The sequence below is a fragment of the Nansenia antarctica genome (assembly GCF_963989245.1).
Source record: "Nansenia antarctica genome assembly, chromosome: 2".
Classification (NCBI taxonomy): Eukaryota; Metazoa; Chordata; class Actinopteri; order Argentiniformes; family Microstomatidae; genus Nansenia; species Nansenia antarctica.
The window spans coordinates 86,792,493-86,809,022 of NC_137675.1; the positions used below are offsets into that span (position 1 = coordinate 86,792,493).

The 16,530-nt window shown below is 46.2% G+C and overlaps 1 protein-coding gene across 1 annotated transcript in view; it reads left to right on the forward strand.

Annotated features, from left to right (window-relative positions):
* The window catches only part of ern1 (endoplasmic reticulum to nucleus signaling 1), a gene marked incomplete at its 3' end in the record, with an annotated part of 50,686 nt that extends 41,931 nt beyond the window's left edge, over positions 1 to 8,755 (forward strand). The window contains 6 exon segments of the mRNA XM_080523604.1: positions 1,698 to 1,825; positions 3,630 to 3,753; positions 5,484 to 5,551; positions 6,467 to 6,934; positions 7,398 to 7,878; positions 8,721 to 8,755. Of these exon segments, the coding sequence (XP_080379730.1) occupies positions 1,698 to 1,825; positions 3,630 to 3,753; positions 5,484 to 5,551; positions 6,467 to 6,934; positions 7,398 to 7,878; positions 8,721 to 8,755 (1,304 nt within the window).
* Between the last annotated feature and the right edge of the window lie 7,775 nt (positions 8,756 to 16,530).

Below are 16,530 nucleotides of genomic sequence, written 5' to 3' on the forward strand. Positions count from 1 at the left end.
AACCCAGTGTGCGCTCCGGCGCTCTCGGGCGAATTTCAGAATGCAGCCAAAATGAGAAAGCGCGTGTCCGCTTTTATTCCGAAGTCAATTGTAGCCTATGCTATAGCACACAAGGGAAGAGGTCGGTAATAACGATTGTGGGTAAACACACACACATATATATATATTGTGGGTAAACACACACACACACACATATATATATATATATATATATATATATAATACATAGTGGCCACTGGCAAGGCTGTCATAATTATAAGATGTAGCAGCATGCAGTCAATGCTCGTCTCATTCGCTGAGCAGCATGGGATGCTTACACTGTTTGATTGCGTCATCAAAACACGCCCACTATTCGGTGGTAAACATTCGGTGTTTTCACACATTCGGCCGAATACCGAATGTGCTTTATTTTGCGATATTCGGCCGAATACATTCGGTGGCCGAATGTTCGGTGCATCCCTACCTTGAGTACTACAATTACTCCAGGGGGAATGTCCCTGTAAGTAGCTTTTGGATTAAAAGCGTTTGCTAAATGGCAAATTCTATTCTATTCATATCAGAAATGGACACAACAGTTGCATTTATTTATTTATTCATATGTATTTATTATAGTCTACTAGACACACCAACATTTAATACCACATATATGGCCACATACACATCGACACAGTTTGTCACAGCACCTTTATTGAACAAGATATCACAGATGACGGTGGGCTTATTGTATTTTGCCCCAAATTCCTGATTTGTGAATCAGTCGATACAGCCGCCATACCATGACCTGACCAGCAGATGGCATTGTGGAGCTGCTGTATCGACTGCATAGATAGATCGACACTTTTTCCGACACAATTGTGTCGAACTGTCAATTGCGTCGAAAGCTTAGTTTCCCCCATCACTAGAGGCCACTTCCTGTCTGCCCCGGGTCACTTCCTGTCTGCCCCGGGTCACTAACTGTCTGCTCCGGGTCACTTCCTGTCTGCCCCGGGTCACTTCCTGTCTGCCCCGGGTCATACCCCACCTTCGGCAGGAAGTTATAAGGGCAGGACGGGCAACAAAGTTTGATTTGATTCGATAAAACTCACGCAGGTGTGATGACCAGAGAGTTAACTGGCCTGATTCCATTGACTGTATGAGGAATAAACACTGTCTGTGTGTTTAAACTGTGCTGATGAACACTATGCAAACCTACCCATAGTAACACTCTCTCTCTCTCTCTTTCTCTCTGTGTGTGTGTGTGTGTGCGTGTGCGTGTGCATGTGCGTGTGTTTGTGTGTGTGTGTGTGTGTGTGTGTGTGTGTGTGTGTGTGTGTGTGTGTGTGTGTGTGTGTGCGTGTACGTGTGTGTGTGTACGTGTGTGTGTGTGTGCGTGTCTGCGTCTGCGTCTCTGTCTCTGTCTCTGTGTCTGTGTCTCTGTCTCTGTGTGTGCCTGTGTCTGTGTCGGCGTCTGTGTCTCTGTGTCTGTGTCTGTGTCTGTGTCTCTGTCTCTGTCTCTGTGTGTGTCTGTGTCTGCGTCTGTGGCTGTGTCTCTGTCTGTGTCTGTGTCTGTGTCTCTGTTTCTGTGTGTGCCTGTGTCTGTGTGTGTGTCTGTGCCTGTGTCTCTGTGTCTCTGTCTCTGTGTGTGCCTGCGTCTGCGCGTGCGCGTGCGTGTGTGCGTGTGCGTGTGTGTGTGTGTGTGTGTGTGTGTGTGTGTCCAGAGGACATGGTGGCCACGGCCCTGATAGAGCAGATGCTGAGCATGGAGCCTCAGAGCCGCCCGTCTGCGGAGAGTGTCCTCAAACACCCCTTCTTCTGGAGCCTGGAGAAACAGCTGCAGTTCTTCCAGGTCAGAGTCTACATCCTGTCTGTCTGTCTGTCTGCCTACCTACCTACCTACCTACCTACCTACCTACCTACCTACCTGTCTACCTGTCTACCTACCTACCTACTAGGGATGGACGGTTTCCAATTATTGAAACCGAAAAACCGTCAGAGAGTAAAACCGCGGTTTTCCGGTTAACCGAAAAATACATTAAAAAAAAAAAAAAAAAAAAGGGGCGCCAATTTCAAATAATTGAGCCCTACTGCTACAATACACTCATGTCGAACACCATTAAAACACCGTAAGCACAATCGCAACACATTTAGGCTACTTAGTTTCACAAATATAAGTGGAAAGGCAGACTTTTGTAAGCTACACCATACATGAAAACACATGAACACTTAACACACCAGCTCCGCTGATCCAGGGTGCACGCCTGCACGGAAGATCATCTCTTGGAACAGCGTCTTCATTGAATGAACTGCTTTCTCAATATCTTGGTTCTTAGACAAAGTTTCAGCTGCTGCTCAATGTATTTAAATATTTGAATACTGCTCAATAATCACTGAAATATTAGACTTAGAATTATGCAGTGAACATACTTAAAGCTTTTCATAAAAACCACATGCCGCGAGACTGACTCGTCCTGAACTGTCGTAAGTCAATCAACAAAGAATGCCCCATCAAAATAAAAGTGCCCATGGTAGAGCTGTCAAAATAGAGCTTTCAAAATAAATGTACTAATACAGATAGAGATAAATACAGAACTACCTTTGCGTCACTAAGTGACCGCGTATCTTCTGAGACATGCGTTCTGTCATCACTTTCAGTAGCGCCTTCACACACAGTGGCGCTGTGCACAAACACTCTTGATCCGTATAGCTCTTGTTTTATTATATTGTGGTTTAGTAAATACTGCACTTGGAGTTACATTCAATGCATGATTTGTGCTATAGAACATAAATAAAGTTTGTTTGATTGATTGATATCAAATCAAATCACATTTTATTTCTATAGCGCATTTCTCACAAAAGTGACCCAATGCGCTTTACAGAGAGCAGCGAAAATGATCTTATTAAATGTAAGCGAGTAATTGTAAAAAAACTTTCCTATCTACCAATAACTGAAGGCAACTATCTTTCCCATAGAGTGATTCGTTACCCTTAAATATAATCCCAATTAGATATTAATCCTCAGTTATTCTTCACAACTGACCAAACCTCTCACTCATTGCGCGGCAGATTCAGACTGTATCATTGTTATTTTCACACACGACAAACATGTGACATGTTCCAGTTTTATTCTTATTCTATTTTATTGTTCTAAATTTTTTTTTTTTAAAAATCCGGTTTTAGACGGTTTTGATTAAAAAACGTTTCTATTTTTAAAAACCCCGGTTTTCGGTTTAACCGAAAAACCGTCCATCCCTACTAACTACCTGTCTACCTACCTACCTACCTACCTGTCTACCTGTCTACCTACCTGTCTACCTGTCTACCTGTCTGTCTACCTACCAACCTGTCTACCTGTCTACCTGTCCGTCTGTCCGTCTGTCCATCTGTCTATTATATTATTATATCAGTCCATCAGTATATTATATTATTATATCTGTATATTATTATATTATTATATCTGTATATTATTATATTATTACATCAGTATATTATTATATTATTATATCAGTATATTAATATATCAGTATATTATTATATTATTACATCAGTATATTATTATTATATCAGTATATTATTATATTATTATATCAGTACATCAGTATATTAATATATTATTATATGAGGTTAATAAAGGGAGTGGTTTCTCTGTGCAGGATGTGAGTGACAGGATAGAGAAGGAGCCTCTGGATGGACCAATCGTGAGGCAGCTGGAGCGAGGGGGGCGGGCCGTGGTGAAGCTGGACTGGAGGGAACACATCACTGTCCCTCTGCAGACAGGTGAGACTGGGACCACACACACACACACACACACACACACACACACACACACACACACACACACACACACATACACACACACACACACACACACACACACACACACACACCTCTACAGACAGGTAAGAGTCCTGACACACACACACATACACATACACACACACACACACACCTCTACAGACAGGTGAGAGTCCTAAAACACACACACACACACACACATATACACACACACACACCTCTACAGACAGGTGAGACTGGGATCACACACATCTCTGCAGAGAGGTGAGACTTGGATCACACACACACACACACACACACCTCTGCAGACAGGCGAGAGCCCTGACACACACACTTATATAGAGCGCTTTACAACGGCCTCTCATTCACCCATTCACACACACATTCACACCACACATCAATGGCGGCAAGCTACCATGCAAGGCGCCGGCCCGCTCACTGAGAGCAATTTGCGGTTCAGTGTCTTGCCCAAGGACACCTCGACATGTGTGACACCCCAGCCGGCGTTCGAACCGCCTATCTGCCGACCTTGCGATCATTAGACACCGGCTCTACCTCCTGCGCCACAGCCGGTTAATGTGTCTTGAGTTCAGGAGAGATGTAAATGAAGCCACTGATGTCAAATGACCATCTGTGCAAACGCGGCTGTTGTTTCCTGTGTAGCCTGTTGAACGTCTGCCTAAGACAGACACCCTCAGAACAAGAAGATCAAAACACGCTTTCATCTTCCAATAAGTGTCGCAAAACACGTGGACGTGCTAACTGACCTCATTTTCATTTCATTTTTTGGCATTTAGCAGATGCTTTATTCCAAAGCGACTTACAATTAATACATTTGACTAAGCATGTGAATCATCAGTCCACCAGTCGTAGCAGGAAGAGTAATCTAGCTCAGGCCCGGGGCCATTGGCAGTCTCCGTGATAGAAGGAAAAGCTTTTTATTTTATTTTTATATATATATATATATAGCCACTGGAGAACAGAGAGACAGTACACGGGGGGCAGGAGAAGTCATAGGGGGCACAGTAAAGGGGAAAACAAGACCTGAAATGCATTTACACCAGGAACAAGAATGTAAGAGATCTAAGACATTAACACACCGATGGTGGCAAGCTACCATACAAGGCCACGCCGGCCCGCTCATTAGGAGCAAATTGGGGGTTCAGTGTCTTGCCCGAGGACACCTCGACATGTGTGACACCCTAGCCGGGGCTCGAACCGCCGATCTGCCGAATTTGCGATCATTAGACGCCGGCTCTACCTCCTGCGCCACAGCCGGACACATTTTGTGGGGCACGATTGTATACAGTATCAGTGTGGTCTCAGTGTGGTCTTCTGTGGCTCAGTTGGTAGAGCACAGGCGCTAACAAACGCTTAGGTTGTGGGTTCGATTCCCGCCGGGACCGTATATACTGAAACATGTATGCACTCACTGCATTTTAACTGACTTTAGATGAAAGCGTCAGCTAAATGGCTAAATTGTTATATTATTATTATATTATCTGTAATTATCTGTAGTCTTTGATGCAGAAGTTGTCATTTACCATTTACCAAGTTGTCCCCAGGCGACCTGACTAGCGTGTTTGGGTGACCTGACTGGTGCGGGGGGGGTGGCGTGTGCGGGGGCGGGGGGGAGGGTTGGCGTGTTTGGGTGGAGGCACGGCAGTGTTCAGATGGTGACTCATCATGACTGGGTTTTCTTCTCTTTTCAGATCTGCGCAAGTTCCGCTCGTACAAAGGCGGGTCGGCCAGGGATCTCCTCCGCGCCATGAGGAACAAGGTGTGTGTGTGTGTGTGTGAGAGAGAGTGGGTGTGTGTGTGTGAATGGGTGTTAGTGTTGGTGTGTGTTTGTGTGTGTTTGTGTGTGTTTGTGTGTGTGTGTGAATGGGTGTGTGTGTGTGTGTGAGAGAGAGAGTGTGTGTGTGTGTGTGAAAGAGTGGGTGTGAATATGTGTGTGTGTGTGAGAGAGAGAGAGAGAGAGAGAGAGAGAGAGAGAGAGAGAGAGAGAGAGAGAGAGAGAGAGAGAGAGTGGGTGTGTGTGTGTGTGTGTGTGTGTGTGTGTGTGTGTGTGTGTGTGTAAGAAAGAGTGGGTGTGGTTTGTGAGTAGGTTTGTGAGTGGGTTTGTGAATGGGTGTGTGTGTGTGTGTGTGTGTGTGTGTGTGTGTGTGTGTGTGTGTGTGTGTGTGTGTCTGTGGGGAAACACAAAGGCCCAGAACTGCTTTAGATCTCTCAGTCTCTTCTAGGTGCAAGTTAAGAGACAAGAGAGCAAAGAGGTCTCTATTGGATCATTTAAATGTGCCTGTTGTCTCTATTGGATCATTTAAATGTGCCTGTTGTCTCTATTGGATCATTTAAATGTGCCTGTTGTCTCGCCGTTGTCCAGACCAGGTGGTGTCAGTGTGTTAGTTCTGCCCAGACAGTCAGTCTGACTGATAGTACTGTAGTAATGACAGAATGTTTTCCCACTACAAACCTGAAGAGATGGGTCTTCCATTTAGTTTGTTGTGTGTGTCCCCCACAGAAGCACCTTTAGATAGCCTGTGATAATGACTCCATTTAGTTTTTGTGTCCTTTTTTAACTCCATTTTGTTTGTTTGTTGTGTGTCCCCCCCCACCCACAGAAGCACCATTAGAGGGACCTCTGACATAACTCCATTTTGTGTGTTTGTTGTGTCCCCCCCCCCCCCCCCCACAGAAGCACCATTACCGGGAGCTGCCAGCGGAGGTGCAGGAGACTCTGGGCTCCATCCCCGACGACTTCGTGTCCTACTTCACCTCCCGCTTCCCCGGCCTGCTGCTGCACACCTACCTGGCCATGCGCTGCTGCTGCCAGGAGCGGCCCTTCCTGCCCTACTACCCCAGCGCAGACCAGCACGCCTGGGCACGGACTCCACACACACACACCCCCGGCCCGCACACACACACCCCCGAGACACACACACCCACAGAGCCACCTCAAACACAAACCACACCACCACACACACACCCCGAGACGCACACACACCCCGAGACACACACACACCCCGAGACGCACACACACCCTGTCCCAATGGCCACAGAGTCACCTCAAACACAAACCACACCACCACCACCACCACACATACACCCCGAGACACACACACACCCCGAGACACACACACACCCCGAGACGCACACACACCCTGTCCCAATGGCCACAGAGTCACCTCAAACACAAACCACACCACCACCACCACACATACACCCCGAGACACACACACACCCCGAGACACACACACACCCCGAGACACACACACACCCCGAGACACACACACACCCCGAGACACACACACACCCCGTCCCTGTGGCCACAGAGCCACCTCAAACACACACATCACCAACACCACCACCACCACCACACACACACCCCGAGACACACACACCACCACCACCACCACACACACCACCACCACCACCACACACACCACCACCACCACCACACACACTACCACCACCACCACCACCACCACCACACACACCACCACCACCACCGTCGCCCCTAGCGACCACAGCACCCACACACACGGTGCCAGCGTCGAGCACCACACCCACAGAGTCAGTGCCCCCCTCACCCCCAGCTCAGACAGTGTTGCCCACACAACCCTCAGAAACTCTCTCTTCATCATCATCGTCATCATCATCATCATCATCATCATCAGATTCCGTCCTGCCCAGCCCACCTCCACACCCAGGCCCACCTCCGCCCCCAGGCCTACCTCCGCCCCCAGGCCTACCTCCGCCCCCAGGCCTACCTCCGCCCCCAGGCCTACCTCCACCCCCAGGCCTACCTGCACATACAGGCCCACCTGCACATCCAGGCCCACATCCACCCCCAGGCCTACCTACACCCCCAGGCCCACCTCCACCCCCAGGCCCACCTGCACACGCAGGCCCACCTCCGCCCCCAGGTCTACCTGCACACCCAGGCCCGCCTGCACACCCAGGCCCATCTCCACCCCCAGGCCCACCTGCACCCCCAGGCCCATCTACACTGGACACGGAGCCCGTCTGAGCCAGGCCGGCGTAGAGGAGCGATGCCTTACGAGTGGACACACCTGCTGGGGTCTCACTGCTGTCTACTGTCCCCTGGTGAGGAGGACCTGGCCTGCAGTGCCTGGGAATCACCACCAGGGGGCAGGGGGAGCAGAACCACCCCCCACCCCCCTCAAAAAAACAAAAAAACAAGTGCCTTCTTCTTCTTGCTCGACGGAGACCGAAATGTCTCCTGATGGAACCGTCCCCAGGTCTGTCCGTCCATCCTTCGTCCCCCGAACTCGGGGTGTCCCCATATGACCCCTGAGTGGACATGGTGGGGGGGGGGGGGGGCGGACGGACCCCAGCAGAAAGAATCTTTTTTTTTATTATTCTGCAACGGGAGTCCGTCCGTGTGTCAAGTATTGTGAAGTATCAAAGTGTTGATTGGCACAGAAATACTTTGGCTTGGCTCTCGTGTTGATGTTGTTGTTGGACACTAGGACAGTGGACAATAATGATGATGATAATAATAATAATAATGATGGTAGTAGTTTTACTGTTGCGATGTTGTCATGTCCGCGGTGAGCCTGTTTCCACTGTTAAGAGGTGTCTATTTTTGTACAGACTAGAGGGAGACTCTGATCGTCGATAATCAATATGTGGCAGTTGTGCCTTTTTTTCTTTTTTTATAACACTGTGCTGTGTGTGTGTGTGTGTGTGTGTGTGTGTGTGTGTGTGTGTCGGCGGTGAGGTGGTGGAACACAAGTCTCTGATATCGTCTTGCTGCTTGCTGCTGCTGCTGCTGCTGCTGCTGATGATGATGATGATGATGATGATGATGATGCCGCTGCTGTTAGCTACTTTCCTCCCCTGGAACCAAGACGCTGTGGGTTTTGCGTTCGTAAATACGCTCTGGAAATCTGATCAGTGCTCGTTCGAATGCCTCTTGCTCTCAGAGACCGACAGCGACTTTACGAACGCAGCCCTGTGAGTCGTGTCGGGTTCTTGGGCTAAAAGATGGCGTATAATTCCAAAGGGTGTTTAATTAGAACATTGATAAAAGAATATGTTTGTTTGTTTGTTTTTCTTTGTTGTTTTTCCTGCTCTCCTCTTCTCAGTTCTTCTCCGTTGTCTGGGGGGGTAGTACGTTGAGAACCAAGGAAGGTTGGCCTATAGTGTTTGGTCTGCATCACCCAGGGCTGGTCGATGGCATTAAACAGTCTCTGTGGTTCTTTAGGGCCACAACCGCTAGACGAGGGGGGGGGGGGGGGGTTCCACCCGTCAATCAGAAACTCCCCTACCACCAAACCAAAGGGTGTCGGGGGCACAATCACTATCTGGTTTATGGCCACCAAATTCCTAGCACCAGGCCTGGTGTCACCCAACCCCCTCTGATACCACACCTCTGACTCTATAAATAGGCCTGTATTTTGATCCTTGGTGGGGGGTGATGTGGAGCTGGCCCAGGGGGGGGTGTGATTCAAGTGTAACATTGAATTATGAGCATTTGAGGAGTCTTGTATTTAATTTTTGTAGTCCTCATCCCATCTTTTTGATTTTTTTTCCTACACGTTTTTATTACTATGAATTGTCAGTAATGATATGACAGACACTATGCCTTTAATTTATTAATTGTGATCTTTTTTTTGTTTTTTGTTTTTGTTATGAGTGGAATAAACTTTACCTCAGGTGGAGTTTGTATTGTGCATGTCACGCACACCCCAAACATCTAAATAGTTTAGTGTATTTTGTTACACAGTGAAGCTTTATCCGGTTTTAGAAAAGAGGGCTTTGCCATAGCGTTGTGTATGTTGTACATACTATATTTTGTCGATAGAGCATTCCCAGGAATCGCCCGTGGAGAACAGCGCCTTGTCATGACTGTTCTCCACTGTCCGAACTTTATATGCAACAACAGAGTATCCTTGGCCTAATGTCTATCACTGTTCAGCTTTTGCAAACATCATGTCATTGTTGGAGTGAAATGGCAAATAAAGGAGCATTTTATATCTTTGTGAATGTATTCATAACACCGGGTGTTGATTAATATGTTGGTGGGGGGGGGGGTATGGAAGCATATAGCTGACTTAATTCAAATGCTAATGCAATATGAGATTGCAATTGCATGTTCCACTTTTGCATGCATTCTTTCAGACAATATTCAAATTCAAATGCAATTCTAATGATTTGCATTTTCATTTTCATGTACCTGATGTGCACATTCGCTGTCAATATTAAAATTATAATGCAAAGCCATTTGACATTTAATTTTCAAAGTCATGCGCTGCTTTGTAGCTGACAAAATTCAAAAGTTCATTCTAATGTGCAAATGACTATGCAATCCCAAAATAGCATATTCATTTGCCACTTTTGCCTGCGTTATTTGAGTCAATATTCAAATTGTAATGCAATAATGTGATACGCAATTGCATTTACATGTTCTAGGAAACACATCCGCTTTACAGCGGACAAAATTCAAACTCTCTATGCAATTCAAACGCATCCGGGTAGTACTTTGCTCTCCCGTCATGTCCACGCCCCTTTTTGGGTGATAGAAGTGGAGAAGTTTGACTGGTGGTCGATGGAAATTTCTGGTCTTTGCTACTTTAATCCGATAAAATAAGAAAACCGTAGTGCTTTTTAGATATTAGGAGCCCAAATCCGATGGCCAGTTAGGCAAACTATTATATAGTGTCGTTGCCGATCAATGATCGACGTCGTTATATAGAGAAACTTAATGAAATAGGGGTTGATTCATCAGAGCAGTCATTCGTCATCTCCCTGTCATCTGGGATTTGTAGTTCTTCATTTGATTTGCCGTGTAAATCCCCAGATGAGAGTGTTACATTAGTTTTCTTAAGATAGGATAATGAATAAATCTGTTCAATGGGCATTTGCCTACTGTTAATCAGTGCCTACTGTTAATCAGTATTTAGCCTGTATGGTGTATATGAAGATGTTATAGCTAGCTAGCTACGATTTATCATGAAAATAATGAACAGCAAGCAAAACTAGGGCCGGTGGAGGAGGGCAAGTGTCACATTGGACAGACTACCAAAACAGAAAAATAAAGTATCTTAACACCAGCAAAAGTGATGGATGTCAGAAATAGCCTACATTACCTGGAGATTCAATAAGGTACTTTTATATGACAGGATATGGGTTAGGGTTATATGACACCTGTAGCTAGATAGATAGATAGATAGATAGAGCCAAAAGTAAAAAGTCGCTGAGAGACGCCAGCAGGGTCTGGGCTGGTAATTGTATGACGCGCCAAACAATCCGCTGAGATGAAAAGTACATTTTAGAGCATTTATTGAATAATAGAACAATCAAACTTGGCGACGTACAAAAATAATCCATAAGCGATCAAAACCAGAAAAATAACAAACAATGCGTATAGAATATAGAATAGAATAGACGTTATTGTCCTTGCACAGTTGCCTATACAATGACATTGTAGTGGTTCTTCTGAAGGTGCAAAAACAGAAAAACATATTCACAAATATTACACACTAGACAAATTAAAAAGCGAAAATGCTATAAAACAAGCTAAGAGACAATGAGGTCCGTGGTGTCAAGTGCAAATAAAGACAACAATATTAAGAAAATAAAAACAACTATAAAAGCAAGCTAAAAGACATGAGGTCAGTGTCTCATCTGGTTCATCAGTGGTTCATCTGCGTCATATGCGTATAATGCGGTCAACAAAAATACATCGCTCCCCTCTCTCTCCACTACCGCAATGCAAGGTGCGCAGGTGCTTAAATTACCTTTGCAATATCACCCCCCATAACCATATGACTTCTCAATACGGTGATCAAGGCAATAAACAAACAAGTAAACTCACAATAAACCAGCCTGTTATACTAAATACCCCCTAAATCATATTCATGCCTCCTACGATCATTGATCGGCAACGACACTATATAATAGTTTGCCTAACTGGCCATCGGATTTGGGCTCCTAATATCTAAAAAGCACAAAAAGGGGCGTGGACATGACGGGAGAGCAAAGTACCCGGATGCGTTTGAATTGCATAGAGAGTTTGAATTTTGTCCGCTGTAAAGCGGATGTTTCCTAGAACATGTAAATGCAATTGCGTATCACATTATTGCATTACAATTTGAATATTGACTCAAATAACGCAGGCAAAAGTGGCAAATGAATATGCTATTTTGGGATTGCATAGTCATTTGCACATTAGAATGAACTTTTGAATTTTGTCAGCTACAAAGCAGCGCATGACTTTGGAAATTAAATGTCAAATGGCTTTGCATTATAATTTTAATATTGACAGCGAATGTGCACATCGGGTACATGAAAATGAAAATGCAAATCAATAGAATTGCATTTGAATTTGAATATTGTCTGAAAGAATGCATGCAAAAGTGGAACATGCAATTGCAATCTCATATTGCATTAGCATTTGAATTCAGTCAGCTATATGCTTCCATAGGGGGGTGATGCGCAGTTGTCAATGGTGACTGTCTCTCCTTTCCTCAAAAACGAAACTTACAGTGATTCTGACGAGGAGGGAGGGAGAGGAGGAAGGGGAGGGAGGGACAGGAGGAAGAGGAGGGAGGGAGAGGAGGAAGAGGAGGGAGGGACAGGAGGAAGAGGAGGGAGGGACAGGAGGAAGAGGAGGGAGGGACGGGAGGAAGAGGAGGGAGGGACAGGAGGAAGAGGAGGGAGGGACGGGAGGAAGAGGAGGGAGGGACGGGAGGAAGAGGAGGGAGGGACGGGAGGAAGAGGAGGGAGGGAGAGGAGGGAGGAAGGGGAGGGAGGGACAGGAGGAAGAGGAGGGAGGGAGAGGAGGAAGAGGAGGGAGGGACAGGAGGAAGAGGAGGGAGGGACAGGAGGAAGAGGAGGGAGGGACGGGAGGAAGAGGAGGGAGGGACGGGAGGAAGAGGAGGGAGGAACAGGAGGAAGAGGAGGGAGGGACGGGAGGAAGAGGAGGGACGGGAGGAAGAGGAGGGAGGGACGGGAGGAAGAGGAGGGAGGGACAGGAGGAAGAGGAGGGAGGGACGGGAGGAAGAGGAGGGAGGGACGGGAGGAAGAGGAGGGAGGGACAGGAGGAAGAGGAGGGAGGGACAGGAGGAAGAGGAGGGAGGGACAGGAGGAAGAGGAGGGAGGGACAGGAGGAAGAGGAGGGAGGGACAGGAGGAAGAGGAGGGAGGGACAGGAGGAAGAGGAGGGAGGGACAGGAGGAAGAGGAGGAAGAGGAGGGAGGGAGAGGAGGGAGGGACAGGAGGAAGAGGAGGGAGGGACAGGAGGAAGAGGAGGGAGGGACAGGAGGAAGAGGAGGGAGGGACGGGAGGAAGAGGAGGGAGGGACAGGAGGAAGAGGAGGGAGGGACAGGAGGAAGAGGAGGGAGGGACAGGAGGAAGAGGAGGGAGGGACAGGAGGAAGAGGAGGGAGGGACCAGATACCCGGGTTTTATTTCACTCTGAACTCTGATTGAACGTCACGGAGCCGAGCTGGACGGTTCTGGTCAGATCAGCCTTCTACCAAACCCGGAAAGACGTGTCGTGCATTTCTGGCTAAAACTATCTTGCGGAAATAACAATCGGATCAATTCAACGAGGTTCGTATATACAGAATGTACAGTATATATAGAAGTCTACCATTTGCTGTATCTTGAACCCAACCGGTTAGATATATCTCTGCTAAAGCATTTCTGACCGACAGAGAAAAGCAAATGAATGTCGTCATTTCAACAAGTCTCAGATTACAGCTCGTCTGTTTATGGTAAGGCTTTTTTGATGACAAAACAATTAATGCAATGCTTATTGTGACATATCATGCTACAACTATATAGATGTCAATAAAAAAAAAAAAGATTTCCAAAAGCGGTGGGAACTCATTACTCATTCTGGTCGGCTAAAGGGGTTTCTGCACTTAAGTGCATTATCACAAGGGTGGACTCACAGGTAATTTGGTCCGATTCATAATAATATCTTACTTGTTGCACTTGAACCTGGCTCGATTCGTGTTCACACTGCAATCATAAACTCCTCGCAAGCAGATTGATCTTAACGTGAGGCATGGTGAAATAGCATTTTGTGTATTCGTAATGGAATCTAGGATCCGATATGATCGATAGTCACACAGGGATGAGCAAAGCATTGTCAATTAAGCAATCTCACACGAGAGGGAGTGCTGATATTCAGTATAAAGGGCTCTGCACACAGCGTGCGATTTCTGTTGCACGTCAACGTTCCATTTTGAAGTTTGAATGGAAGTCTATGAGAACATCGCATTTACCCACACACGGCCCCGATTTTAATCGCACGGCGAACATTCGATTCCATTCATTTTGAATGGGACAAAGCACACGGCGTGCGAGTTTTGTCGCACTGTCAAATGAATGGAATCGAATGTTCGCCGTGCGATTAAAATCGGGGCCGTGTGTGGGTAAATGCGATGTTCTCATAGACTTCCATTCAAACTTCAAAATGGAACGTTGATGCGCAACAGAAATCGCACGCTGTGTGCAGAGCCCTTAACAGCACGACCTCAAGTGTGATATTGCTTTTATACAACAGTTCTACAGCGCCATTTATTAGTTAACAGTAATAAGCGACAAACAATTAGGCTATGATTTGTTTGTTTATTTAATCATAAAAAATAAAATAAAAATATTTCCGCAACTGAACTTCAAATGGACTGTTGCCTAGTAACCTGAACACAAACATGTAGTCTAATTAACGGTCATTTAGTAGAACATCTGTGCGGCGGAGTGATACATATAGTTAAAAGTCCCAGTGCTGTTATACTGTATATCGGCACTCATGGAATGCCTCTTGTCCAATCAAATTACTTAGTCGGTACTAACTGTTGTATAATCATTATTAATCATGACATGTCTTTTGGACTCAGATATAACCAGTGGTGTGCCGTCAGGGCCAGCAAGGCCTTCTCTGCTGGCCTAAACATCATCAGAATATACATTTTATTTTAATATATTTTTTCCACAAATATGTATTAATGATTCCCCATAGTCTATTCTCTTCATTTCATAGCTTTCCTCTTGGTTGCGCTGCTTCCAGTCTCCGATTGAGATTTGGAGGGCTGGCCTTTATGTTAGAGCTTTTATCCAATCAAAATGTGTTGCTAGGGGGCTCCAAAATCTGCCCGCCTGCACATTAAACGGTGCCGCGAATTCGACCTGTAACTTAACGTTGGAACGAGAAAACCTGTGGCGTACCTAGTAAACCTACGTAGATGCGAGCAAAAGCAACAACGGCGCCTGCTGTAAGGCTCAATGATGTCAGCACCCAGCACGTCTTTTGATTGGATACGCACTATTGATACGCACTATTGATATTCACTATTGAGATGCGTAACTGCCGGTAGATGTGAAACTTTTGAAAGTGCGCAGGGAAACGGAGCCTCACAACGAAAGCTTTCGTTGACTGATCGATAATACTGATCGATTGTGTCCTGTTTTTGGGTAAACAATAACTTTCATTTAGGGGACACGAACAGAGGAAACTACGTTGAGCTTCTTTCTTTTCTGGCTGAAAACAACCCAGATTTACATTACCACCTGTCCACAAACAAAGTGTTTACTGGGACGTCAGGCAAAATACAAAACGACCTGATTTTTGCTGACTTATTGCTGAAGTGATGTGAGAAGAGATCAAAATGGAGATTAAAAAGGCACCCTTTGTCGCTATTATGGTGGACGAGACGACAGACGTGGGTAATGTAGCGATCTTAAAGATGTTAGTTTAACACTCTTCATTGTAAATGCGGATTTATTGATTAAAAATGCTTCGGAAATATTAATATAACTCTGTTGTACTTGTCTGACTATGTTAAGGTGATGCAACGCCCGGTTATACTGTGTTTCTGTCTAGTTTCTAGAGCCATGGCGTCATAACGATGGTATTAAGAGGTAGAATAATTCAGGTAGGAATGTGTCGGACATCACTGAAGGCCTAGGTGTGAAATGCACCGCCCGCCACTGGATATAACGTAATGTTAAGTTGTGTAAATTGGTCATGTGACCACTTGTATGAGTTCGTTCGATCATGTCCATGACTGTTAGAAATCATCATCATTGGGAATGTCTTATGTTTGACCTGACATTTATTTTCTTCTACTTTCAATCTTTAATCAAGATTTGTTTTTGCGTATTCGCAAACTGAAAGGTAGGTTAGTTCCTTGGATTATTTTTTTTTATTTGTTTTTTTTTTTCTTCAGATTTTTTCCTTTTTTTCACCCAATTTGGTAGCCAATTGAACCCAACCTAGCATCCAATTATCCCCTGCCTATTGCGAAGGATCCGCCACACGCCCCCGTGGCCGGCAGTCCCAGAGGAGGCCGCCAGGCAGACTAGCTGACTGGCTCCTCGAGCCCAGCACCGTTATTCCGGCACCCCGGGGGCGCTGTTGCGCGACGGATCCTTGTCCGGAAATACTCCTATACCGCCCTCGGGAGCGGACGCCCAATATGCCGCTCCCCGTGTGTGCCCCAGCCATATCCGGATCTGGCGAGCTGGGATTCGAACCCAGTCCCCGGTGGGCAGCTTGCACTAGTGGCCAGTGCTTAGACCGCTACACCACCGCGGGGCTGTTCCTTGGATAGTTTTGATGCAAAAACATGTTTTGTCTTGGCAACCGTTGATGATTTAGGCAAGGTCCCTCACATGTTGTAACACACCTCGCCCAGTAGATGGCGTGGTAGAGGCCTCTACAAAGCTCTGTATCTTCTGTGATTGTTACAACCCCATAGAATCTAGCGGGATATGGGGAGTAA